Raw genomic sequence first — 26927 nt, forward strand, 5'->3', positions numbered from 1 at the left:
ATGTAATCGGATGCAGCCGGGATTTACTGAGGATTAATTACTTCGACATTCATCAGCCGTGACGCGTCACTGGGTTTGAATAGGACAGTATGTTGAGGCACTGAAGGTAACTTGGACTTTAACTTCCAAGACAAAAAAAAAAAAAAAAGCTTTTCTGAAGACACGAAACAGCAAAAGTCATTCTGACCATTCAGAGAATTTCCCAATAATCAGGTAGATAAAAGGACCTTTGATCCAGAAAAAGGCGTGAAAGTTGTTGTAAACACGCAGCAAAAAGGCTACAAAGAAATTGTCCAAAGCATCACAGAACCCAGTAATCTCTGATTTCTCACAATCTGAACCGCTGGGTCAAATATATCTCTAAAAACAGTCCTTATCCATAGCAGTTTATTATTGTTGGCTCATTTATGTATTTCGGCAGAGAAAAGACACATTATGGACACAAGAGAAGGAACGTGTACAAACTTTTCCACCATATTGTATTTGCAGACTAAATAATGTCATTGAAATGACAATTATTCATTGGAGTTCCTCAAGGCTCGATCCTTGGTCCTCTTTTATTTTTACATTTAGGCAAAATTATGCAGTTTTTAGTTCAAGGGACTGATGTCAAGGAACTTTTCAAGGATCCTTGAACCTACTTTTGTTGTCTGCATCTCCACTGTGGCCGAAAGCGTCGCAAAGATTCGGCAAATTAATCAGCTGACATATCAAAAAGCAACGCCCATTTTGCGTGAAATCTTAAAGGAACATCACGCCAGGTTAAATACACAATATTTGTGTTTGATAGAAGGTCACTTTGTCAGTTAAGTTGACAATTAAACAAAACAATTCTTGCCGTTTCTTGGCGGAGACACATGACAGACCACATCGACCAATGAGAACTTGTCTTTTACGACCTGCATGGTGTCAACCTGACATTGGGCCTTCTCATTGGGAACCGCAATCTCAAAATCTCTATAAATGCTGCACAACTCCTCCTACTCCGTGTTTATTCCACGACACAATGAACAGAAACGGTTAAAAGCTGGTGGTAAAATGTTTGGGGGAGAACGCCCAACCAAACAAACCCCACCCCAGAACTTCCTGTACTTCCAGAAAGTAACACCCTCCTGCAGGAACTTTCACTGGGTTTTAATCTAAACTCTGGATCCTCGAAGGGGTTCTTTGGTTCTCGGTCAGTGACCGCCTCATCTGAGTGATTGACACGTCCATACTTTTACCACCAATTAATCCACCAATCAATATCTCACACTGTCATGTACTGACCACCTACCAATTATGGCCCAGCATCCTAATAAAGGCTGAGTCCTTTGGTGCTCGGAGGCGGCCCCTCTGCTCTGATCTGATTGGTCCGCGGGCTGCAGCCTTGCCCCTTGGGTACCACGTCGGCTTCCTCCTCATCTGTGTGCGGGTACGCGCCTCCCCGCTGAGCTCAATCAATCCCATTGCGCTCACAACTGCAACTGTGACCTCCACTGACAGTTAAAGCTTTGTGCAAATCCAACCAGCTGAGCAGCTGAGAGCCCACCGGGGCTTGAACCGCTGAATAAACTGCAGCCGACGACACAGGCGACACACATACAAAAAAAACAACAACAAAAAAAATCCTGCTTCGGTTTGTTTGACTCGCAGCCAATTAAAACAGGACGCATCCAGGTTCGGTGTCGAATCCGGTGTCATGCGTTTTTCTGCCCTTACCTGCCCACTGTTTGGTTGGCGAGCTGTCTCATCCGGTTGAACTGCTTCTTCATCTTGTGTTTTTCTGCGTTACCACCGAGCAGTAGAGCCACTCCACATATCTCATTGATAGGAATAAAAGTCGGATCTCCGCGCTGGTCTGAGGCGGACGAGGAGCTTCGGGGGTTTAAACATCCACTTTGGGCATCGCGGCGGTGGAAACACGAACACACGGCCGACGATCGGCGCGTTAATTCCTCCTCATTTTGCTGATGAGGACTTTGTGTCTCTGTCATCCGCCTCGCTCCGTCGCTCCGGAGACGCTGGACCAATTTCTCTCCCTCTCCCTCTCTCCCTCTCTCTCCCTCTCTCCCCCAGCGCTGACAGCTCAACGCTCCCCACTCGGCGCATCATGGGAAATGTAGTTTACCTGGAGAAGAACCATATATTCATACTCAACCACAGCATTACTAAATCTTAACCAACAAAAATGTAAATTCCGTTCTATGATTATCAAAGTTACTTATTAAATAATAATAAAAAAGGATAATACGACATATTTACATTTGCATGACTGAACTATGTATTTGCACTGCATTGTACTTATTTAGACTTAGATTTACATAAAAATGTCCCTCTGAGGGATTAATAAAGTATATATTTATCTATCTATCTATCTCATCTCGACTTCAGACTTTAATTAATCCCACAGTGGGAGAATTCAGTCATCACAGCAGCATAGAAACACAGTTAGGAAAAACAAATGCACACAATAAGAAAGAAAATACAAATATGTATACAATAAAAATAAGATAGATAAATCGTATGCAATGTTAAGTGTATATTAACAATACAGTGTCAAATGGCTGCCTGAAGCATTATAGTCACATCTGGATTATCTACAGTTTTGCAGGTTAGTAATCTGCCGTGTTATTTGAAATGTCAGACATATTATCATAAACTGATCTTATTTATAGCTCACAAAAGGGAGCTGTCGTTTCTCCTTGAATATTCAGGAGGGCATTGTTAATTATCGATATGCTTTATTGGCCATCTTGACAGGATGTGGTGGCAGTTTGTGCAGGTGAATAGCATCATCTGGTGGCTCAAGTGTAAAATACTACTACACGATTATGTCAAAATACACTTTTTGTACATGTTGTTTATAAATCAACTACTTCTGAAAGACTTTTTGCGATATTAAAGTAGAGCAGGTACACGTGTATCCCAAAGGATTACTTTAAATACCATTGTCACTAAAGGAGTCAGAGAAAAAACACCTACAGTCAAATTGGGAAAAACTAAATTTAACAGTTTGCTATGAAATAAAATTACCAAGAAATTTAACAACGCAGGTGCTCGTGTCGAACAAGCCGCTGCACAGGAGAGATTTATGAGCTGCAATAAACCCGTGGATGGTGGCGCTGCACGGTGAAGTGATAGGCTTACCGTGACGTCAGACGTGACGTCACAGAACCCAAGGTGGGCATTCACAAAAAGAAAAATAAATTGTAGATCTGTTCAGATGATTCAGATCTGCTCCAAAATAATATCGTTTCTTCCCTGGTCCTCTCTACACCGTTCCACCAAGTTTCATGAAAATCAGCTGTAATTTTTTTTATTTAATTTTTTTTATTTCAAGCACTGATAAATGCCAAAATAAGGAGAAAGTAGTTGAAATTTTAACTTCTAGCCAAATGGTGGTCAAGACACATAATAATGACATAACTGAGCAATTTCCCCTGTTCCAATTTAACTGTTGGAGGAGGGAAAGCTGTCTGAAAACACATTTTATGCTGTCATGTAAACTTTAAAGATGTACTGGAACTCTAAAACCGCACAGAAATATGTTTACATAACAGTTGAATAAACAAAAACATAAAAAAATATCAACTTATATTGTCCATCAATAATAATAATAATTGTATAATGTTAACATAAATACATTTAAAATAAAAATAATTGTAAAAAAAATTTAAAAAAAGGTGAAACGACGCCTCTGTAATACCACTTGTTGTCACGAGGGGCGCCAATGAGTCTCAGTTGAACGTGAAGAAGCAGCAGCAGCAGAAGAAGAAGAGGCGCTGCTGTAGTTTACTCGCTGAATGACAGCAGAGCGAAGTTTACAGGTTTTCACGGTTCAGGTTTGACTTGCCAGACTTCCGGCGTGGAGCCGCAGCGTTTCTGACTTCAGACTTTGCGCTTCGCTCTGAAAAAAGAAAAGAAAGAAAGATGCGGGACCGAACTCAAGAATTAGGAAACGTGAGTTTGAAAAGTTGACGGCTGAACGTTAGCCGCAGCGAGCTAACCTGCTAATGTGCCCAAGTTCGTTCCCGTTGAGTCGAGAAACGGCGTCTGACCTCCGGAGTCCGCTGGCAGCTCCGACCGGCAGCCGACATCCAGAAGAAGTCGGTCAAATCAGCATGTTTAAAGCTGCTTCGTGCCGTGAGAGCTAACTTTTAGCAGCGGTGTATTTTCCAGCTTCCGTTGAGGAGAGCAGGCCGGGCTGCAGGGCAGGGCTGCAGGACACATCTCTGATTTCCTCTGTTTGTTTGTTTGTTTGTTTGTTTGTTTGTTTGTTCTTATTTTATGTTGTTTTTGATGAACCCGGCTTGCAGAACGCGGAGGCTTCAGATGAGGACGAGGAGCACAAAGCTCTGGTGATCAAACCTGGGACCTCGACAGCCAAAGAGGAGAAGGAGAATGACGCTTTCTTCAAAAAGGTGCATCAAATTTATCAGTCATCCTCCTCTGAGACGTTTATTTTAGGGCCAAAAGTAGCTTTGCAAAGCATCCCAGGTGTGGACAGAGGACAGGGGACAGAGGACATTTCTCAGGCTTCAAATCTGCTCTCTCAATGTGTTTTGTCAACATTTCACTTTCAGTTTCCGTCCAGCTGAGCTGCTCTGATGAAATCTCATCGACATGTAAAAAAAAAATGTTTTTAAAAGCTTCCAGCTTCTCCCAGAGTCAACATGTGCTCGTCTTTCTTAGTCCCATGTCATAATCTTTTTTTTTTTTGATTATTAGGTTAAATAAAAGAAGTAATTTCTGTTCAGATTAGTGAAGTTAAAACTTCCCTTTTGCTTGCTGGTGTTGAACTGATGTCGTGGTTCTCGGTAACCTTCATCTGCAAGGCCAGTTTATTTTGTGGAGAACATTTCAACAACGAGGCATTTCAAAGTGCTTCACGTCAAAACATCAGGATTGTTCTGTTCAGAAAATGTCAAAAAACCTGTTGCAGCCTTTGAATCCTAAAACTTGAATGTTTTTGGGGTTTTTTTAATTTTTTTTATCCTCTTCAGGTTCAAGAAATCCACAAGGGGATGCAGAGCCTGAAGGGGATCGTGTCGGAGCTGGAGAACAAGCAGAAGACGGTGCTGGGCGTGGCGCTGCCGGAGGACAGTACGTACGCTCGCTCGGCTTCACCAGTCAGTCGTACAGTAATAAACTCGAGTAGCTGATTGCTCATCTTCCTCCCATTCAGGTATGAAGAAAGACCTCCAAACCCTCCGAGAGGAGATCAAAACGTTGGTGACTCAGATCCAGAGGAAGCTGAAGAGTGGGTGTCTCTCAACTGCTTTTTTTTTTGTTGTTGATTTATTTTTCAAGTCACCTGAATTATAATAATGAATAACTTCATCCGCAGGTATTGAACCCAAGAAGAAGGAGGAGGAGGATGGAAAATATATTCCCATAATTGTTCGGATGCAGCGCACTCAGGTAGGTCCCCTTTTGATGTTTTTAAAGATTTTTAACTTCTAACATTTTATTTTTTTTGGAGTTTCTGAACTTCAGGTGTTCTAATATTTTGTTTTTTAAACGTGTCTCCGTGCAGCACAGCATCCTGTCCAAGGAGTTTGTGGAGCTGATGGGCCACTGCCACACCATCCAGTCGCAGTACAGAGAGCGCAACGTGGAGCGGATACAGAGGCAGCTGAAAATCAGTGAGAGGGTTTTTTTTTTTATTTTATTTATCGGAGGAGATCCCAATAGTTTAGCGTCTCTCCTGCAACATTTCTCAAAAGCACTGATCTCCTCTGACTGCAGCCTGCACCAACGTGACGGACGAAGATCTGGAGGCGATGCTGGATAGCGGCCAGACGGATGTTTTCACCCAGAACGTGAGTAAATTCGACGCGAACCGAAGGGAAAGGAGACGTGACTTCCTGCACGCCTCGGTGCTGGAAACCACAACGCTCAATATATCCGCTGCAGAAGAACATCTGCAGGTGTTTCTTCAAAGAGCTTTTAGTCACTTTTTTTAAAAAGGTTTGAAGATGATGACAGATTTGCTCTGTTGTCGCCTCTCTGGCTGCTCAAACCGGACCAGAAGTTTGGTAAGAAAACGAGCCCGTAGACTAAACGTCTGTCGTCTCTCAGTAGTTGAAATGTAGTTAAAGAGTGCTGCTGGTGTTCGTGCAGCTTTTTAATAGATTTAAAACCCTGAAAACTCCCACGACTCACCTCCCCATGAATCTGCGGTCGTCCAGATCCTGATCGACGCCAAAGCCACGAAGCAGGCCCTGAACGAGATCGAGTCGCGGCACGACGAGATCATGAAGCTGGAGCGGAGCATCCGAGACCTGCACGACATGTTCCAGTACCTCGCCATGGAGGTGGAGGCTCAGGTGCGCCGCCGCCATCATCCACACTCCTTTTATTTCGGGGCCCGGTTTGGTTTCCCGACGGAGCGTCTGACTTTCTTTCTGTCCTTTAGGGGGAGATGGTGGATCGGATCGAAAACAACATCAAGCAGTCTTCGGACTACGTGGAGAAAGCGAAGGACAACACGGAGAAGGCCGTCACGTATCATAAGAAAGCGCGCAAGGTACGTTGTGAAGAGGAGCGTTTAACTTACTGGAAAAACCTTCAGTGGACCCGTTCAACATCCGTCTCACGTTACATCATCTAGACCCTAATTACCAAATTAAATTGTTAAATTGGATTTGGACAGATTACACACAGATCAGCTGTAACATGAAGTACAACATCCCAGCAATAAATCATCATAAGGTTCTTTAGTCTGAGTGAAAGAGGTGTTGATTTAAAAACATTAGGAACAGGGATGCAAACATCATTTTCTTTTTTCTAAATCAGTTTAAAAAGCTGTTCAAGCAGCAGAAGAACGGGAACATGTAAAACCTCGGTAGGGCCAAAATATTAGGAACAACTTTCACTTTGTGTAAACCCATAAATCAATCTCCAAAATGACAATTAAAATAAATCAGCATCTCTCTGTCTCTCTTTAACAACTGAACATTAAGAGGACTTCTCGCTGGGCTGTTGTGGCTGATTTCTGCCTCCAAAGCTAAATCCTAAAACATTTCAACTTTTTGTGCCGTTTCCTCGATGAAAAACAAAGTGTGTGTAAAGGTCTCAAAATGTCAAAAAATAAATAAATAAATAAAAAAAGGGAGCCGGTAAACACTCGCTGATCTCAGTCAAGTCCGACTTGTGCTGCGCTGCAAAGTCTGTAAATGTTGACACTGGAAACGGGCCGAGCAGAACCCATTCTGCACCGGTAGAGACCGACGAGTTTCACTTGATTCTTTATGCACTAATCTTCTTTTTTTTTTTTTTAACCTTTTGTTCCTCTCCCTCTGCAGAAAAAAGTCTGGATTGCGATCTGTGTGGCCATCCTCATCCTCATCCTCGTCATCACGCTGGCCACCACCTTCAGCTAGTCGGTGCCGGGCAGCGAGAGGCCCGAAGCACTTAGTGGATCCGTGTAAATACGTCAGCCCGACAGGAAGAACGGGTGAACTTAGTCAGCGGATTTTTGTCTATATATACATTTTTTTTTTTTTTTTTATCTCGTGTCCCTCTCTAACCCACCTCGTCCACATAACGGGCCCCTTTGTGTGTTGTGGTGTTTCTCGTAGAAGAGATGTGCTCTCTGTTGTTTCAACTCAACAATCTCTCCTGCGGTTTCTCTTCCGCTCGAGGCAGCGCTGCAGTTTTTCTAATTTTTTTTTTGTCACTTTCTTCTTCTGCTAAAACGAACACCAGGATGACTTGTGAACTGTTAGGTCAGACGCTCCTTCCCCTCCTCCCCGTAAACGAAACAAAAAAGAGGAAATAAGTGACCTTGAGAGCGGCACATGACAGTATTGAACCCCCACACTGGCGCTGATCATTCTGTACTCAGGAAAACTGTGTTGGAGACGTAAAGAACAATTTGTTTTATAGAGTAGGGCTTTTCTTTTAGAGTAAAATAGACTAATATAATTGTACATAACCTCTATTGCTGGTGATTAAGATTTATGCAAATGATTTTTAAAACTTGAAACTTGTTTCAAACTGCCTACATGTAAGTGTAAATACAGATTTTTGTTTTTGTTTATTGGTGAAATAACGAGCCCCCTTTTTGAGTCTTTTTTTTAATTACTTTTTTCTCCAAAGGTCTCAGCACTGCAACAACAGGCCCAAGGTCCTTTCTTTGATTTTCTTTGTCCTACCAGTTTGTATTTATGATTTGAACATTGTGGAAGCTGCTACAAGAGAAGTTCTGCAACAACACATGATGAAATCCTTTTTTTTTTTTTTCTCAAGTTTTCGAAACTTGTGCCTTCTCCTTCACATCAGGCTGAGAATGTGATGTTGTGCACTAACATTGTCAAGAAGGGATGGAGTGAGTTTGTATTGTTTGTGTGTGTCTGAAGTCACATCTGTAACGTTCCCGCGGGGCGCCCAGAGTCTTCGGCCGACGCCGCGACTCGTTTTTCTTCACTCGTTTGTCACGTCGTTGCGAAGCCTCCATCGGGATGTGTGGAGGAGTCCTGCAGCGGTCGACGCGTCAACCAACCAGGAATCACATTTACCACGAATATGACAAACGTGTGAAGAAAAATGAACCAGAACTGTGGAAGGAAGTCCGGTTCAAGTCTCCTTGATGAAGCAGGAAAAGGCTGCTTTAAAAAAAAAAAAAATCAAAGGCTGACAGGACAGCGCGGTGATTTTACTACTGTGTAATATTATGGCTGATGAATTTTGCATCACTCATTTATTTTAATATAGTTTTTAAAATAAAATACTTCCATGGTCTATGATTATTGTGTTTGTCTTTTGTGTCTAAAGCTGAAACCAGACTTTAAAAACAAAATATTCAGAGACCCAGGGTTTAAAAAGTGAAGCCATTAAAAGTGTAATACCACTGAGGACCACTAGGGGGCGGCTCCTATAGACTCCCATTGACAAAGCATCAACTTCTCATGAAATCTCAGTAAATGTTTTCCATAAATCATGATGGTGTCATCAGATAAATTCCTTCCTGATCAGTGTTCAGCCATGTTTGAGGACTTACCCGGTTTGATTGACAGGCCTCTGGTGCAGTCAGGTTACCAGTAGAGGTGGGCGGGGTGTCGTCAGCCTTTCCAGCTCCTCCAAATATGGTCAAAAAACACATCACAGCAGGTCGCTGCCGATTTGGCTGAAGCACAAATAATTTTTGCATCCACCGAAGCAATTCAAAGTGACATAAAAAAAAAAAAAAATGTTAACTAATTTTTGGTCTTTTTATTCAACTGTAATTGTCTTAAATTTTCAAGTAAAACAATGTGGAATTACAAGGGATCAAAGGAATGCAACAAATAAAGAGACAAATCAAAAAGTGAGACATCAAAAAGTAAGACCATCACCATAAACCTACCCCCCCCCCCCAAAAAAAAAATCCCACCTCAACCCCCCCCCCCCCCCCCCCCACCAAGTATCACCTGTGATCCAAACAGCTTCAACGAGTCCAAAAGGAAATCGACAATTTACAGTCATCTGGAACTGCACCAGTCATTTTATTCACGTTTTGTCCAAAGTATGTTTTTTTTTTTTTTTTTTCACATGAACGAAGAGCAATGACGTGATGGTGACAAAACAAGTCAGGTGAAAAATAAAACATTAATTTAGTATCACTGATGCACGGGGTACTTTTTCTTCATGTCTCGCAGAGGGAGGAGGGGGGGAGGAGGGGGCTGGATTTTTTTTTTTAAATGTATTTTTATTTGTTGTTTGTTTGTTTGTTTGGCTTTTCTTTTTCTTTTTTTTTCCCAACACCCCTGCTTCAGGCGCTTCACAAGGCAATCTGAGGTTCAAAAACCATGTTTGGCCGGAGAGGCACTCTTAATTTCACGAACATTTAATCGCCCTTTCAGAATAAATACATGACAGAGTGGACCGCGACGCCTTCGGGAAGATTCGGAGACAAAAGACTTTGTTGACGTCTTGGAGATCATTTTCAGTTAATACATCTTTTGAACTGTAGAAATACATCGTCAGGTACCAGGAACCAATTAATCGACTCAAGTTGATGTACAAACGTGTCACTACACCACAATGTACTGAAAAAACAAAAACAAATCTTGAGGGCCACGTCATCGGATGTGCAAAATGAGAAAACACAAGGCTGGATCTGAGATGAGTCCGATGAACAGAAACCGACATGAACGTGAAATGAAAGAAGGTGGGTGGGTGGGGTGGAGGGTGGGGGGGGGGGGGGGCCAAGCAAAGACAAGCTCCAGCATAGTGCAGCAGAGATCATCACATTGACAGATCTGTTCTCTTCCTGATACCCTGGAAGAAATAATAAAATATGCATAACTTATCGACTGACTACAAAGAAACCAGTCAGGACAAATTCTCAAAAACCAAACCGTCTAAACCCTCCGACGTACAATACAACTGGTCACCAGAAAGGTTTAAATGTCACAGATGACGTCTCGTGTTCGCGCCGAATAATCCCGTCCCGACACCGAGGCTCTGAGTGTTCCAGTCTTTAATGATTACAGTACATAATGTGAACTAACAACTTGCCTTTATTAGCCTCTTTGCACCCCTCCAGGTCCCCCTAGTGGTGAATTCATCCACTGCACCACCTCTCTCGTCTGTTCACGGACGCACCGCCACGGCGCCACTTATTTATAATTTTTTTTTTACTGTCAGTCCGGCGTCCCTGAGCCTTCCCCCGGCTGTCAACAGCTCCAGTTAGAAAGGGAGAGGGCCCGAGAGGCAGGGAGGTCCCCGGCTTGCGCAGCACTCGGCTCCCTCGCTGTCCTCGGAGTGCAGACAAAGCAGGAGGTCGTGGCATGTTCTCGTCTTCGTACTCGGCGACGCTCTCGCTGCTGTGTTTTTTTTTTCTCTCCTTTCCCTTTAGCACTCCGATCATGTCTTGTTGTGTCGTTGCTGACTAGAGGAGGAGGAGCAGGAGGAGGAGCGGGTGCTCGCGGCCGGCGACCGGGACTGAAGCGCCGCGAGCGCCGCGACGCTGCGCAGCACCCTGTCCGGCGTCCCCTCCGTCCCCGAACTGCTGGTCACCTCCTGCGAGAGCCTCAGGGACCTCCTGCTGTCCCTCCGGCTCTCCCACTGCTGGCCGTGCCTCTCTTTTTTGTCCCTGCTCTCCGAGCTGCGGTCCCTCTCGCGCTCGCTGCCGGAGGAGGCGGCCCGGGACCGCGAGCCTCTGCGCTCCGTGTTCTGGGAGCTGATGCTGCGAGTGCGTTGGCTGCTGTTGCTGCTGCTGCGGCTTCGGCTGCTGCGTCCGCCGCAGTCGCCCTCGCCATCGCTGCTCATGCTGCTGCAGGCGCTGTGGCCCCGCGACGAAGACTGCGTCTCCCCCTCGCCTTCCTTCCCGCTCGACGACTTCCTGCCGCCCCGCTCCTTCTCCTCCGGTCTGCACCTCTTGTACTCCCCTTCTAGAGGAGGAACCAGGGAGCCGGGGCACTGTCTGGTGGAGCGGGCCGCGGAGCGGCTCGTCTGATTGGGCGTTGGAGGTTTGCTGCCTCCGCTTTTGTTATTAGTAAGAGTGATGGAGTTGCTCTGAGGGGACGCTGGTACACTTTTACTTTTAGGCTTTTGGTTCTTGTCGGAAGAGGAGGCGGTGGGAGTCCCGCAGGATTTGGCCGCCGAGTCTTTCCGAGTGGTGTGGCCGGGCGTGTCCACCCTGCCTTTCATTGCTAGAAGCTTGGCGGCTGCGTTGAGTGCCGAGCATCTTTTCCCCAGAACTTCGGGCTCGGGAGGCAGCGGGGGCAACGATGGCAACGGGGGCAACGATGGCAACGGGGGCAACGATGGCAACGGGGGCAACGAGGGCAACGGGGGCAACGAGGGCGCACTGTTGGTCTGAGCTTTACTGTCCTGTGGAGGCTGAGGTCCTGCAGACTTCCTGGTCATCCGAACGGAAGACGTATCGCTGCCCGACTCTCCTCCGGTGGACGTGTTGGCGTTGTTCGACGCGTTTCTGTCCGAGCCGCGTCCAGGTTTCGATGCTTTCCTGTCCTTGCTGCTCGTTTCCGTCTCCTCGTCCTGCAGCCTGCGCTTGCTGGAGCGAGTCAGCCGGTGCTCCTTCCTGCTCTGGCTGCTGTCGGAGTCAGACGAGGAGGACGGAGACCTGGAGCGCCTCCTTCGAGAGGTGAGCTCCTTCTCGCCACCTTCCTCCTCCTTCCCCTCGTCCTCCCTCTCCTCCTTCCCCGTCTCCGAGGTGACGTCCACTCGCCTCCTCTTGGAGGGATGTCTGTTCTCGTAAGTCCTCTTGTGGTGAGCGTGGCGAGTGAGGGTCGATGTGGAGCACCCTGACGACGGCGATGAGGAGCGCGTGGACTCCTGGCTGCTCTGGCGACTGAGGGACCTTTTCTGGTTGGGAAATTTCTGATCTTCAGGAGTTTCCTCCTCCGCCTGCTGCTGCTGAGCTTCTTCTCTCGGCGGGGTGGCTGCGGTCTTTGTTTCTCCTCCATCTCCCGACTCTTTGGTCTCAGGGGAACTGTCCACCCTTTTTATTTTAGTCTCGCACTTGTCCTGCTTTTTGTCGTCCTCCTCCTTGCTCGCGTATGCGTCGGCCTCCACAGCGTCTACTTCCATTTTCTCCGCCGGCTCTGAAGGCTGCCTCTCGGATGAAGCACCGGATGCGGTTGCCGTGGCGTCCGCCCGAGCTGGTGCGGACACCTCTGCGGAGACACGTGTGGATGCAGCGTTTTGTGTGACGGACTCGGGAGGAGCCGTGGATGCTGCTGACATGGAGGCGGTTGCCGTGGTGATGGATATCTGGGTCGTCGCAGTGTTCGTGGTGGCGACGGTCTTTTCTGGGGGTGATGTGGTTGTGGTGACTGTCGGTGGAGCCGGTGTGGAAGTTGTTCCTGCAGGTGGGGTCTCGCCAGTGTTTTCTGCAGGTGTTTGTAGTTTGGAAGGAGGTGCATCTACGGGTGTTGGAGGTGGTGACGTAGCTGAAGCGGTCTTTGCCTCAGCAGGTGTGGCAGCACTGGTCGATGTTGGAGGAGAGGGGATCGGACTCGGTGCAGCAGCGTGTGTCGCTGTGGTTTCCTGTTTCTCTGTCGTTTTGGTAGCCGTCACATTAGTCCTCGCTTTAACTGGAGCGGGTGGAGCTGTATTTACTGCAGGTGGTGCGACCGTTGTTCCCGGTGGTGCTGCAGCAGTCTCGTCAGACACGGTCGGACTCGAGTTCACGATGCTGGTTTGCGTTGTTTTTACTGGAGGTGTCGTCGGGTTGGATTTGCTGGCTTGGACTGGTTTTACTGGAGTTGTCGTAGCTGTAGGTGTATCCGGCGAGGTCGGTGTTGGTGAGGCTGTAGCTGGGATGGATGAGGTTGCCGTGACGTTCTGGGTGGCGGGTGAGGGGGAGGTTACAGTAGATGAGGTCTGCACTGAGTCCTTTACAGGAGTAGTTGTGGTTGTTGTGAGGGATTTCACTGTAGTGGCTGCTTTTGTTACTGTGGTAGTTGCTGGGGCAGGGTCTGTTGAGGGTGGAGCTGCTTCGACAGCCGTGCCGGATGACACAGAGGGTGGAGGAGGAAGAGGAGGAGGCGGAGTAACGGTGGCAACTGTGTTGGTTTTGGCAGATTCGGGTCTGGCAGTGGAAACTGAAGAGTTTGGCTCTGCAGCAGTTTCAGAAATTTTGGAAAGCAAAGGTGCTGGTTTCACGCACGGAGGAGGTGAAGGGGCGGAGCTGGCAGGTGGGGGCGTGGCAGTGACAGGGACAGTGGCACATGTGGACACAGAGACAGAGGATGCAAAAGTAACCTGGGTTTCCGATGCAGTGTCTGTATTTGGAGTGGAACCACAGGCTTGGGTGGAGGCACCTACAGGCGGGGGGGAGGTCGGCTGGGGGGCAGCCGGTGCCTGGACTGAAGCAGAGACTGGTGTGGAAGCTGCTTCTGTGTTCGTCGGGGCCGAAGCCTCCGTTTTAGTGTTTGTTCCCTCAGCTTTGCTCGGCTGGGAGGTCTGACTCGTGCTGGAAACCGGCGTCTCCAACTGAGCTGTCGGCTCCGCGCTCGCGTCAGTTTTTGATGGATCGGAGTTCTGTCCTTCACCCTCCGGCGTGGTGGTGGAGTCTTTGCGGGGACGACCCCTCTTACGTTTGGGGGACACCGGGGGGTTTCCTTCCTCGCTGGGCGAGGTGGGCTGCGGCGACGGGGTCGCCGTGTTGTCGGACTCGGGCAGTCTCGGGGGAGTCTTCGGGGGCCGGCCCCGCTTTCTTTTCAAAGGCGTTACGAGAGAATTCACGCTGGACTCCGAAGAGAACGAAGCGGCGTCCTTGCCTGGTGTCGTGTCTGTTTTCTTGGACTGGTTCCCTCCTCTTCCTCGACCCAGATGCTGCTGCTGCTCTCCCAGCTGAGCAGCCATGCGGGATTCGGTCTCAAGCCGGCGTCGTACGGGAAGGTTTCTGAGCACGGGCATGTCAGGAGAGAGATGGGGAGGGGAATACGGAGGATAAGCTCTGACAGGCGGGGGGAGCACAGACGGACTCGGGGTGGAGTCCTGGTCCTGATGCGATTTGGTAACTTTAGTCTTGTTGTCAGGGCACGCTGATGTGTTGTCTTTGTTTGCGTCGTCAACGAATACAGCAGTGTTCTCCTCCACTGCCGCCTCCTCTGAAGAACCTCCACATCCGGTGCCGCTTCCTCGCCGCCTCCTCCTCCTCGGCTCCTTCTCCTCCACCACCGTCACTAGCCTCCCGGGAAGCTTCCTCAACACTTTGGCTGAGGGGGAGTCTTCAACAAGGCCCCGCAGGACTTCACCGTCCGCCGACTGCCGCTTGCGAGGTGACCGGGAGCTGGTGGAGGGAGGAGACATGGTGCTGTCTTTACCGTCGTCCTCTTTTGTCTGACGGTCCGGCGGGCAGCTGGATCCTAACAATGACTCAGACACCTTGCTCTCCTTTTCCTTTTCCTTTTCCCCATCCTTCTCCTTCTCCCCATCCTTCTCCTTCTCCCCATCCTTCTCCTTCTCCCCAACCTTCTCCTTCTCCCCAACCTTCTCCTTCTCCCCAACCTTCTCTCCCTCCTTCTCCTCTCGTCCTGCTTTCGAGTTCCCGCTGTCAGTCTCTCCAGCACACTGCTGTTTCCCCCCGGAGGGAGAGCTGGTGGGAGAGGAAGGCACTGGACCGGGCAGGGAGCGGTTCGGTTGAGTCCTGGTCTTCATGGTCTGGTGATCTCTGGCGGGAGACGACGCTTTAGAAGATTTGGAGGAGTCCTGAAGCCGGGCTGAGGAGGAGGTTTTGTCTGAGCGGGACAGGGTGGTAGACACAGAACCAGTGTCTTTGGCGGCTCCTCGTCCTCTCAGACCGAAGCGGAGTCTTTCAGGCACTTCTCTCGGGGTCGTGGACTCGGGCTCAGCCTCGGGCGAAGCCCCACGGAGCCGGCCGCTGGTCCTCGTGGAGGTGACCATCTTGTCCTTGGGTTTACGGCCACGGCGGGCCGGAGCCGGCTGCGCGGGCTCAGCAGAGGCCGGTGTCGACAAAAAGTCGTCGTCGTCGTCATCGGATGAAGCGTGGAGCTTGAGGCCCTCCTCCTTGGCCTGGTCCAGGCCCTTCCTGGCAGCCTCCACCTGCTCCTAAACACACGGAAGAGGAACCAGGTTTTACAGACGCTTCACAGAACTTAAAACATTTTGCCACTTAAACATCTTCAGTGTAACAAGAGCAAAACTAGAAGTAGATTAATATGCTAATGACACATTTAAACCTGCATGGAACTTTGTAATACGTCATTGGTTTCCCGTCCCACAAGACATCATATTGCTTTCTCAATCTCAATTCTCAAAACCTGATAAAGACATCCACTAGTTGCAGTCTTGTGGTCCTTTTTTACTCATTATTTGATTTAGAAAGCTGATTTGATGAGATAATTCTTATTTCAAATAAAACAATGAGAGGTGTGTTCTTACCTCCGCCTGCTTCAACTCCTCTTTGCAAACATCCTCTAATGAGGCTTCGAGGAAGTTCATGGCGTAGCGTTCGATGGGAGTGAGCTGAAGACAAGAACATGAGTGGTGTTGAGTTATTATTGTTATGCTATTATACAGATAAATAGATAAATTACAGAGCAGCGTTTTTACTCACCTGCTCCACCAGAGCAGCTATTTCCTGCTCGGCCTTGGACAGCTCCTCCACCTCCTCCTGCTCGCCTCCGTCATCCAGCGGTATGTTCTCGTTGAACTCCGCCAGCTCGGCCACCTGCTCCGCTTTGGCCTGAGAGGCCGCCACGATGTCCTCCTCATCCTCAGCTCGACACAGAGCCTGCGGGAATCAGGAGGATCGTTTCAACATTAAAAAAAATACAGCAATTTTTATGAGTCACTACTTTGAAGGAGACGGAGGGCAGATTTAAACCAGCTACTGTTTTTGGTGGTCATGTCTTGGAACCTTTTAATCCCACCTCTTATGTATGCTATCAAAGTATTTACCAAGGACACCATTCATTTTATTTCTACTTAAAAGTAGGCATTAAGTACAACACTAAATGAGTCTAACTTGTTCCAGGATGGTGGTGCTCTGTTTGTTAACGGATTCCTCCTCCTCCACTTGAGGCACCGACAGCTCCACCGCCACCTCTCTCTTCTCCCCTTCGTTCATATCAAACAGCTCTCGGATGGTTTGCTGAGGAACAAAGTGAAAACCAGACACCTTTAGCAAAGAAACAAAAACGGTTCTGTGTGCATGCGTGATGAAAAAAAAAAAAAAAGCAAATGAGAGGCACTTGAACTCCTTAATGTCATTGTCACCGCGATGTACTCAAAAGGACCGACGCATCCATTAGAAAATGTTTTCACACTTCAAAAAGCACAAGCGGCATTCATAATAAAAAAAAAAAAGAAAAGAAAAGAAAAAGGTAGATCTAAGGAAATGTAATTAAAGAGGGACGAGGGGGTTGGCCTGTGTCTGTGCAGTGAAAAAACATTTCTTCATGTGGTGCCAGTGATTGCAGTCAATTATGGCTCTCAGTCATCAAGCGCTCACCCACATGTTTGTGTCTGGAGAAGCTGATGATTCAACAGCAACAAGCCAGTTATGAGAGGCAGCCAGAAAAACTCGAGAAGCTGAAGAGCATTTATTCTATAAAACAACAAGATACCTGTTTGAAGAAGGCAGTGGTGAAGTTTCCTCCTTCGATGGCCATATCTCCCAGCATCCTCTTCTGATTGGCTTTCTTTAAAATGTTCTCCTCCACTGTTCGCTCACTGATCAGCCTGAAGATCAACAAAAAATAAAAGATGTGTTGAATTTACAGTTCCTGCAGGTGTTCTAATCATTTTGAGCAATAAATACCAAACTTTCTCCGTTTCTAGATTATCAAATGAGAAGATTTGTAGTTTTTGAAGTAAATGGAACATTTTACAGATAGTTGTAAATTGAATTTTGAGTCTTTCCTAGAAGTGGAGCGGATACTGGACTGTTTGGCAGATTTCATTTGAGCGTAAACAGATTTAAAATCATCTATCGGCATTGATTTTGTTAATCAACTGCAATGGAAAACAAATAAGCCAACTACTAAGAAACAGCAGGGCCTGAAAATGCTAAATTCATCCATACTGCAGAAACTCATTTAGACTGAAGGCCGGCTGTTGAGACACTACAGTGACTTCAATCTGACAAATTGCCCCTCTAAGTTACTTAAAGGGGAGAAAAGCGTCACCTGTAGATGTGGACGTCTCGGGTCTGGCCGATGCGGTGGCAGCGGTCCTGAGCCTGGGCGTCCATGGTGGGGTTCCAGTCGCTGTCGTAGAACACGACGGTGTCGGCGCCGGTCAGATTCACGCCGACGCCTCCGCTGCGAGTCGACAGAATGAAGCAGAAGATGCGTCGGTCTGCGTTGAAGCGCTCCATGAGGGACTGACGGGGAGAGTAAAGATGAGCGTCAGAACTTTTCTTTCCTGTATTCTGCCGTCATTTCTTTTTAATATAGCGTTTTGTTTGTAAATCTGCTCGGCGCTCACCTGTCTCTGTTCCACGCGGGTGCTTCCGTCCAGACGGAGGTAGATGTGTCCGTGGTAGTTGAGGAACTGCTCCAGCACATCTAACATGCGCGTCATTTGGGTGAAGATCAGCACCCTGTGGCCTCCGGTCTTCAGCTTTCTCAGCAAAGTGTGGAGAGTCTGAAGCTTGCCTGCACACACACACACATACAGGAGTACGAATCATTCATGAGGTGGAGAAGAACCTGGAGGAGCATGATGGGAAAAAAAAGTTAGAAAAGTTATCAAGAGCATTTTTTAGCTACTATTGAGCGAAAGGTGAACGCAGCCTTTTCCAAATGCATTATATTATGTTTTAGATTTAAAAATTGTATTAATGTATTTTTCTCATCAGAATTAACATTTTTCTATTCAAAGCTGCACAAAGAGAAATCAACTGAACAAAACAAGGCTGAAGGCACTTTAAAGGGTGATTGTAAGTCTGCTGTTGATGTGTAGACAAACAGTGAAACCTGTACTGACAGCTGCTGGTCTCGTCAACCAGGGATGAAAGAGCTCATCCATGATAGATGATGGACATCGTTCTTCTACAAAAACCTGCCAGTTTCAGTTTTGTAGTCAGCTCAGGTCAGCATTTCTTTGAGGTCTTGTTTACCTCCAGTCGAGAAGCGTGTTGTCGTACAACAACAAACAAAATCTGCGAGTTGTCACGCAACATAGGCTGATTTTGCAGGCCCGGGGTGTCGCAGCCGCTTATAATACTGCAGGTTTTTTTCTTCTCAAAGAGAGGAAGACAGATAAAATCAAGCTCAGTTTCTGGCAGCTCACACAAGGTTTGTGCACGACCTGCTCAGCATGACATGACAAAGAAATACAGTACAAAACTTTTGCAGATTTCTGAGGAGCTGCTGGATAATAATCAGGAATAAAATATGTGAATGCAGGAGTTGTAATCATCAGATGTCCAGAAAGAAGACGCAAAGGTTTTTGTTGAATGTGTAAGTGAACAGCTGTTTGCTCTACAGGCCTGGTGTTGCAGGTTTTGTTTTCCTCGTTTTGTAGAACGATGAACTCACCGCAGTCGTACTGTATGAGCCTGAGGTCGGGGAACTGGGTCCTCATGTTGCACTGGATGCGGTGGAGGCTGCGAGTGAGCGGAGCGACTTGTGTCGATAACAAGGAGGAGAAGATGGTCTGCTTGTGGCTCAGCGATGGAGGAGGATGGCAGCAGTGCATGGAGATCGGAGGAGCCTCCACCGGGGGAATCCCAAATGTAAACCTACAGGAACAGAGAGCGAGCTCATGAGACTTTCCGCCCCCTGAATTAAAGCTCTTATAATGCAAGAGAACTAATCAATGGCCCTACCTGTCTATGACGTCATTGAGCAGCTGCAGCCGCTCCTCGATGCTGGAGATGGCCTCTCTCACAGCACGACTCTGAAACCAGTAGTCGTACTTGTTCTGATGCTGTGCGAACAGACAGCTGCTGAGACCAGAGCGCCTCCACTCGCCCTCGGACTTTAGGGCGGCCGGTGACGGACGAGAACCGGGCAGAAAAGTCAGGAAGTCCAGGACCTCGTGGCCGTACGCGGGCTTTGCCCCGCAGTGTCGCTCGTTGACTTGAATGATGAAGTCCAGCCGGCTGTCGCGCTGCTGCTTGTGGCTCTCTGCCAGCCACGACTGTTGAAGTAGAGGGACATAAACAAAACAGGAGAAGAGATGGAATACAGTTGACGATTAATTTTCATACAAAATAATGGCAATTTAATCGTCTTTTTTAGTCGATTTTATACCACGATTACAGTGTAAATCTAATAAGTTTATTAATACCCTTTACGGAGAGGAATGTTTGCAATTTAGCAACTAAATCCATGATGTTAATGTCAATAGATGCTCATCACGGGTTAAGAAGAAGAAGTTAAGCACCTCCAGCTGGTGGCGCTAATTCTCCACTCAGGAGGAACAAAGTGCTTACCATGTAGAAAGGAGAGCGAGGAGGTGGGCGGGGAACCCTCCTGGGTGGAGGGTGGGCTTTGGCAGCCAGACTGGGCCTCAACTTTGTGCTGACTGGTGTTTGACTGCTGCTGCCGCCACTAACGTCCCGAGCTGTCGCTGAGGACTTGGAGGCGGAGGACGAGGGGGTCACCTGAGCTGGAGCTGCAGAGAGGAAGGAAAGCACGGCGTGTTGTAAGAAACATGATTCTGTGGTACAAACAGCCATGGATCTGGTTCATGTCTGGACTGGCATCAAAATACTTCCCTGTGATAGCCTAAGCTTCTACACAGCACACATCACGAAAATATCTCACTATCTCACCTGGCTGCTCTGTGCTGGTGGGAGGAGGCTGCACTACTTTGAGGACAGGACGAGGGGGTTGGGGCTGGTTCAGGGAGGAACTAGGGTTTCTGGGAGGAGCTATAGTGTAGTGGGCGGTGGCGGGACCAGGGGTGCGCTGGGCGATTTGCAGTGGGGCGGTGTTCCTGACAGGGGTTGTGTTGGTGTGGGGGTGCAGGGAGGGGGATGCCGGAGGAGGGGCAACACGGGGGGAAGGGGCCACGGCCAGGGTGGGCACAGGCCCGCCCTCCTTGCCTGATGACTGACGCACAACGATCTTCACGACTCCGGGGCTGCTCACCATGGACGAGGGCACTGGAAGTAAAGACGGAGGACAGAAGGCAATCAGAGGACAAGCTTTCAACATTAGTAAACACTCCATCTGAACTGTTTCTGTGTCTGTCCAGAGGCTGAACATGAAGAAGATGGAGGCAGATACCTTGAGGTGAGCCTGCAGGATGTGTGTTGGCGGCGCTCTGGACGGCCACGTGGGCCGGCTGGCTGATGAGGTGATGCTGCACCCCGCTGGACACCAGGTGCATCACGTTACCTGCAGAGTGAGAGTGAGTCAGACTCTCCCTTTCCCAAATTCTCCAGCAACCACATTATCAAACATAATCATTTGCAAAGACTTCAATTATTCCCTCATTAACAGATTAGATCTAAATAAACACACAGCAGCATAATTATAGGAAAAGAAATAATCCAGATTTGTTTGCATCATGCTGTGATAATTACTGTGTTCCAATTGAAGGATTGAGATCATTTCACAGCGCTTATTTTTCATATTTCTCAAACAAGCCACAACAACATCATTGCTTTCACTGTAAATGTCGTTAATTATAATGCGGTCCGGCTGCTTTGGTATTTTTGAGGTTCTGCAAAAACCTGGAGGCAAATATTAACTACAATCTGCACTTTGGCTTCAAAGAACATCCATAAATCAAGTCTCGACCCAATTTAAACTAACATCACTGTTCATACAGATAAATACATAACTACATTTCCCCAGTAAAAGTGTTTGCTTTGTGTGGTTAACTTTAATTTTGGTGTTCCTGTGTGTCAGAGAGTGTAAACACAGTGCAACCTTATTAGATGGTTTAAATAAAACCAAAATTGGGATATACATTTATCTAACCATCAAATGTTATAGAATCAATTTCAATTTAAAGTGTAAAATCATCATGCAACATGGTAAACAAATAAATAAACAAATTAAAACATCAATGCTAAAGAAATGTAGCAGCCTCATCCTGCAGCAGCATAACTAAGGGGCGGTTCAGAGTCACCCGAGCCAGATTTATCAAAAGAGAAAGATAGACATATTGTTTTCAGATGGATAATTTAAAAAACAACGCTCCCGTCTTTGATTTTTTTTTTTTCCCCCCTCACAGTAAGCGAGTAGCACCAACCTTGTACTTGACGAGGGGAAGCTGCAGGGACTTGGTGGATCTGGGCTCCAGACAGAGTCAGCTTGTTGCCTTGCAGCTGGAAGGTGACGGGTTTACTGCCCTGACACGACGACACCGGTCGCCCCGCCAACGAGGCCAGCTGGGCAATGCTCACGACCTCACCGGCTACGAAAGGACAAGAGAAGACAAGACGTGGGTTACGAACAATATCACACTCAGTTTAATACAAACTCTGTCATTATATGTTTGAGTTGATCGTTTGTTGATGTCATCCATGTCTTAATAATCCGGAGATTTTTGTGCATAAAGTGTGAGAAGCAACTGTTTGCAGGAGTGTCGTTCTCCTCTTTCTGTCTTCTCATTTCATTATAATTTAAATTTTACTGAACACAAAAGCACAGAACTCCCCTTTGATGACGCAACAAGCTGTCGTGTCTCCGTTTTTAAATGTTTCAGAAATCATGTTTTGTCTGTACTTTTGGCACGGTGGACAGGTCTAAATATATTACCCATGAGCCTCTGCTGCCGTTGCTACAAATGCCAGAGGAGTAAAATGTGAAAAATGAGGAGGAATAAATTTAAAATGCCACAGTCACAAAATTTAAAAGTTAAGTGATTTAAGCAGCAAATTATTTTCAATGTTTTGTTGGTTTCCAGCAGATTTGCACCTGTCACCTTGAATATTTGATGTACGCATGCCCGTACTTTTAACTTTTAAATCAAACAACCACATGTTTTGTGAAGCTGTTGTTGGATTAGTGAGTTTCATGGCAATCAAAGATGCAGAACTGCCCAAACTTTGTCATCTAACTTGTTCTATAGTAGAAATGAATGACATTCTTTTTCAACTCACTTCACAATCCTGCTGACTAACAAAATAAATAAAAGTTACCAACGTATTTAAGGAGATAACACTTCACTCTGCGTTCCTCAGAAAATAATGTACTTACAAGGCAACCTAGCCTGCATATCGGGGCTGAGCAGAACCCTCTGGGGCATGACGCTGCCCGGGTTTGGACTCGGGTGTGCCGGGATGCCGGCCGTGCAGGGAGCAGCGGGAGCCCGGACGGTCAGCACCGGCTTGGGAGCGTTGGATCTCACTGCAGTTTGAGCGGTCGGATGCAAACCCGGGCGTGGAGGCGGTGCCGTTGTCACCGAACACACCACTGAAATAAAAATGAAATGCATGCAGAGAAATGTGGAAATAATTAATGATTTGTAATTTCAGATCATATAATTTGAAGTATTTCTGCTCCCTGAGATCATGTTTTGGTTCCCTCCGACTTGCCTTGCTGAACTACGGGGGCAGGTGCAAGAGCGGAGGTGACCTCGGTGATTGTAGGAGGTTTGGGGGTCTGAGCTGCAGGAGGAACGGAGCAGGTTGGTTTGTTCATCAGCAGCACCGGTCGGTTATCACCTTTAGGAGGCGGCTGGAACATCCTAAAACAGACACATATGAAAGGTCAAACATTGCATGTTTAATATACTTATTTCACAAAACAAAGCATGCGGTTTCATCACCCTCGGATATGCACTAATTCCAGTTAAGCTTTTTCCAAATGGCTCCTTTCATGTTTAGGAACTGAAACAAAGGTTTTACCTCAGGGCTGATAATCCTTCTGCATTTTTGCCAGTACGACCTGGTTCACACTGCCCTCAGCTGTATTGGCAGATTGTAATTTTCATTGATTATGGGCAGTGTTGGAGCTGAACAACAACTTAACATTCACACAGAAGGAGAAAGTGTACACTGCAGTGTTTTGTCTTTTTCTTCCACAATGACAAAGAGTCCTAACTGGTTGATGGTGGTCGGCTCTCACTGTCTGACGTATTGACTTGTTAATCGAGCCGATGACAGACGCAGCAGTGTGTAACTGAGATTTTACTGACTGTGAAATCTGTGAGGTGTGCAGAGCTGCAGTGCGTACCTGTTGACCTTCATGCGGACCGGTCTGGGTCTCGGCGGAGGTTCTGGGGACTCCACGATCTCCTGGATTAATCGCCGGCTGACTTTGTGGCGCGGCAGGAAGACATCTGCCTGGTAACGGGACACGCGGCTTTCCAAGCCGACGAGGTCGAACATGGAAAGGTCGCAGCGCTGAGAGAGCAAAAACAAAACAAAACATGTTTCTCAGTACACGAGAATGAAATCGCTCTTTCGGCGTTTATTTTCTGAGCGTTTCTTTGAACGCTCACCTTCAGAGGGGAGATGTCCAGCGCGTCCTGCACCAGGGAGGCTGTGTGGAAAACAATGGGCTGCGTGATGAAGGGGGACTGGATGGGTCGAGGGTCGAACAGGTTGGGGTGGTTGCACACTTTGCGGAGCTGCATGAGGATGTTGATCACAGACATGAAGTGACCGCTGGCCAGCGTTTCCCTGGTCCTGTAAATCAGAGAAAAGCCAAGTGGATGATGTCAACAAGACAAGGAAATATTAATAATAATATTTGTGTGGGAAAAGAAATAAGATCGGGATAAAAAATAAAGCACGTGACTGCAGAAAATTGGGACTTGGAATAAAATACAAATGAGAACAAATGGAATTTCGTTTTTTATTCCTATCCATAAATTTGAATAAACTTTCCTAAACCAAACAACAAAGAAGAGCAAAAATTCCCTTTACACAATCAACCCCTGAGAATCGTTTAAATAATCAACACCTGTATTCTTCCTTTGATAACTTACGAGGCCTGAGCCATGAAGTCGTCGTAGAGGAACCGCTGTCTCTTGGAGAGGCGGCAGCGCACCACGTGCTCGTATTTCTTGGGCATCTGCTTCTCCACGTCGGCCTTGATCCTCCGCAGCAGGAACGGCCGGAGCACCTTGTGCAGCCTCTTCACCAGGCCCTCGTTGTACTCCTGGCTGCCCTCGATCATCCCCGTCAGCGGGTTGGAGAACCACTCTTTGAACTCGCGGTGTGACTGAAAGACGTGGGGCATGAGGAAGTGCATGAGGGACCAAAGCTCCATCAGGCTGTTCTGGAGGGGCGTTCCCGTCAGCAGCAGGCGCCGGTGGCTGTGATTGGTGGAGGAAGTCAGAGGGGAGGTTGAGATGAATAAGCCAGAGTTCATACTGTTAAGATTTCAGATTGATGAGGAAAGGAAAAGGAGCTCAGATAAATACGAATTTCAAAAGTGCTGCTGAAGACTCATTAAACGAGCTTTAATCAATTTTTGGCCGCAACAAGCTGTAAAGAAAACATTGATAGATTGCCACCTTATAAAGTTTATAGGGATATTTACACATTCTGCAAACAAACATTTATCTGGTGTCTTGTTTCTGTCCACCTGATTGAGTCACATATTTACTGTTGGTCTCCCATAACGCCTGAGGGAAATATCTCGGGTATGACACGCATGAGGTGCGAAAGCTACCAAAATCAGGAAGTGTACCGCTGTTGAGGCTTTAACATCAACATTACTCTGCTTTCTGCCACAGATATTAAAAGACTTTCCTCTGCACCACCTGTCTCCTCGAAAATCTGCAAGAGGTTTGAAGGCAGGCGAGTGCATTCAGCGCCCTACGTGCACCCAGAACCAAACCAGTACAGGTTTGGGATGGGACATGATTTTCGAGTAGTCGAAAATCGACTAGTAAATGCGACTATTACAGACACCTGGTTGTAATGCGTTACTCCTGCCAGAAGGTGGCAATAATGCACCTAAAAGCTGTTTGCCAGCTTCTGAATATTCTACAAATAATCGAACAGTTCCAGGCCAATTCCGAAGTGATTTTGCTTGAAAATGGCCATCGCTCATACAGATTAATCGAACCTCGGGTGGAATCGCCCTCAGAGAATATCAATAACTGAAAGATTGTACCTAATACAGCTAATAAAAAAAAATAAAAAAGTGAGCATCTCCTCGTGTACAAGCCACAGTGAGAAATCACCACCAGCTGGACCAGGCCACGGGCCAAATGATGACAAGTCGGTCTAATTACAGCCATTTTGGTAACAACAAATCGTTTCAGATGTGAAGATTAGCCTCATATTTACACACCACTGTGGCCCGAAGATAAATAAACAGTTTAGTGCGTTTATTGGGGATGCATTCAAAGTCAGACTGAGAGTGAATGACAGCATGTCTTCTGCAGCTGGATGACTTTTTATGACAAGCAGCAGCCTGCAGATAAAACAGCGGTGTCCTTGAACATGTGCTTGGAAGCGTTTACAGAGACACGAGCCAAACCTGCTCGATACTTCCTGGTTTTGCTCATGACACCTTTTCAGGTTTTTACACCTACGAGCCTGATTTGCTAAAGGATTTAGGATTTTTATCTCTCTATGCTACGACGTGCATCAAATCTGTGCATTTTGTATATGAAAAACAAAAAAAGCTGCGTGCAGTACCAACATCTCAAAGGATCTTTATACCAGCATGTCTGCTCTGAATATAACAACTCTCTCGTTCAAAGTGCCGGGACAAAGAACAACAAGCATGTCTTCTGCGATGGTTATGGACAGCTCATGCACGGCTCTCATATCTAAGCCTTAAATGACAACCTTAAGACATGAGACTGGGAACAATATTACTCGTTTAGCTCAATACAGTTTGCACCGGCTCCAGCTGACCTGTTGAAGTTCAGCAGGCTCTGCCAGCGCTGGGACTTGAAGTTCTTGATGTTTTGCGCCTCGTCGAGGATCAAATACCGCCAGGACTTGCGTCTGAAGGCCTGGTGATCCTGCAGCACCAGCTTGTAGGAGGTGATGCACACGTGGAAAGCATTCGGCTTCGTCCAGCCCTGAGAAAGGAAAAACAGTGAGGTTCTCATTTTCTTCAGTTTCTTTTCTTTTTTTTTTTGGAAATCAACTGTTACAATATGTCACATACATTCGTTAAAAATCAGCCGTTGCTCTCTGGACATGTTTGTTTTATTTTGCCAATGACAATGCACATTAATTAACATCAGTGTAAATGAGTCCGTGTTAGACAAACAGCTAGTTATCAGCTGCTGTCTCTTGGCCAGATGTTAAATTAGCCATTAAAACAATAATAAAACAATAGCATGAGAGGACAATGCAAAGCACTGATAAAAGACACAACTAAACGGACAATTAACGCAGGTAGTTAAAGCGTGACATGAAGCACCATTACATTAGAGATTGCAGAAGTGAAGCCAGAAGGAACACAATGTGACAAACACGGCGGCCGAGCAAATGAGAGCAGACGAGGAAAACGTGCTGCGACGGCGACCCCGTTCAGACACGACATCATCATTCGTTCTGTGTTAACTGATCACAAGTGGACAGCTCTGAGGAGTCTGTTCACACGTGGCATTATCATGCATCTCCAGGGACCACTTGTGAT

The 26927-nt window shown here is 47.0% G+C and overlaps 3 protein-coding genes across 10 annotated transcripts in view; 1 reads left to right on the top strand and 2 right to left on the bottom strand.

Moving 5' to 3' along the window:
* The window catches only part of LOC138204670 (rho GTPase-activating protein 44-like), a 70439-nt gene extending 68429 nt beyond the window's left edge, over positions 1-2010 (bottom strand). For all 7 annotated transcript variants that reach the window (XM_069160072.1, XM_069160070.1, XM_069160075.1 and 4 more), the window contains exon 1: positions 1702-2010. In XM_069160072.1, coding sequence (XP_069016173.1) covers positions 1702-1976 — 275 coding nt within the window. In that variant the 5' untranslated portion in view covers positions 1977-2010. The remainder of the gene's footprint in view (positions 1-1701) is intronic.
* Positions 2011-3758: 1748 nt separating this feature from the next.
* On the top strand, positions 3759-8732 carry stx4 (syntaxin 4). The gene is made up of 10 exons (XM_069160084.1): positions 3759-3942; positions 4299-4403; positions 4986-5085; positions 5168-5242; positions 5330-5403; positions 5519-5627; positions 5731-5804; positions 6174-6311; positions 6401-6511; positions 7290-8732. Exons 1-10 carry the CDS (start codon positions 3913-3915, stop codon positions 7365-7367), a joined length of 894 nt encoding a protein of 297 aa, XP_069016185.1. The 5' UTR covers positions 3759-3912; the 3' UTR covers positions 7368-8732.
* A 719-nt stretch (positions 8733-9451) lies between these two features.
* srcap (Snf2-related CREBBP activator protein) overlaps positions 9452-26927 on the bottom strand; it is a 30332-nt gene continuing 12856 nt past the window's right edge. Inside the window, exons 15-33 of one of the 2 annotated variants that reach the window (XM_069160083.1) lie at positions 26192-26361; positions 24304-24633; positions 23815-24001; positions 23547-23716; positions 22907-23058; positions 22569-22784; positions 21619-21783; positions 20646-20756; positions 20462-20521; positions 19847-20028; positions 19238-19551; positions 18948-19150; positions 17893-18062; positions 17592-17788; positions 17031-17145; positions 16430-16555; positions 16019-16195; positions 15844-15927; positions 9452-15510 (exon numbers count right to left, since the gene is read on the bottom strand). In XM_069160083.1, the coding sequence (XP_069016184.1) occupies positions 10834-15510; positions 15844-15927; positions 16019-16195; positions 16430-16555; positions 17031-17145; positions 17592-17788; positions 17893-18062; positions 18948-19150; positions 19238-19551; positions 19847-20028; positions 20462-20521; positions 20646-20756; positions 21619-21783; positions 22569-22784; positions 22907-23058; positions 23547-23716; positions 23815-24001; positions 24304-24633; positions 26192-26361 (7806 nt within the window). In that variant the 3' untranslated portion in view covers positions 9452-10833. Of the gene's footprint in view, positions 15511-15843; positions 15928-16018; positions 16196-16429; positions 16556-17030; positions 17146-17591; positions 17789-17892; positions 18063-18947; positions 19151-19237; positions 19552-19846; positions 20029-20188; positions 20522-20645; positions 20757-21618; positions 21784-22568; positions 22785-22906; positions 23059-23546; positions 23717-23814; positions 24002-24303; positions 24634-26191; positions 26362-26927 lie in introns of both variants that reach the window. The other variant, XM_069160081.1, reaches the window with a different exon arrangement.

The sequence above is a fragment of the Embiotoca jacksoni genome, unplaced genomic scaffold (genome assembly GCF_022577435.1).
Source record: "Embiotoca jacksoni isolate LCO1_2020_lvr unplaced genomic scaffold, fEmbJac1.0.p SCAF_26, whole genome shotgun sequence".
Classification (NCBI taxonomy): domain Eukaryota; kingdom Metazoa; phylum Chordata; class Actinopteri; family Embiotocidae; genus Embiotoca; species Embiotoca jacksoni.

Coding starts and splice junctions, on each gene's coding strand:
- stx4 (XM_069160084.1), top strand. CDS start 3,913: ATGCGGGACCGAACTCAAGAATTAGGAAAC. Junction 6,312..6,400: donor CCATGGAGGTGGAGGCTCAG/GTGCGCCGCCGC, acceptor TCTGTCCTTTAG/GGGGAGATGGTGGATCGGAT. Junction 6,512..7,289: donor ATCATAAGAAAGCGCGCAAG/GTACGTTGTGAA, acceptor CTCCCTCTGCAG/AAAAAAGTCTGGATTGCGAT.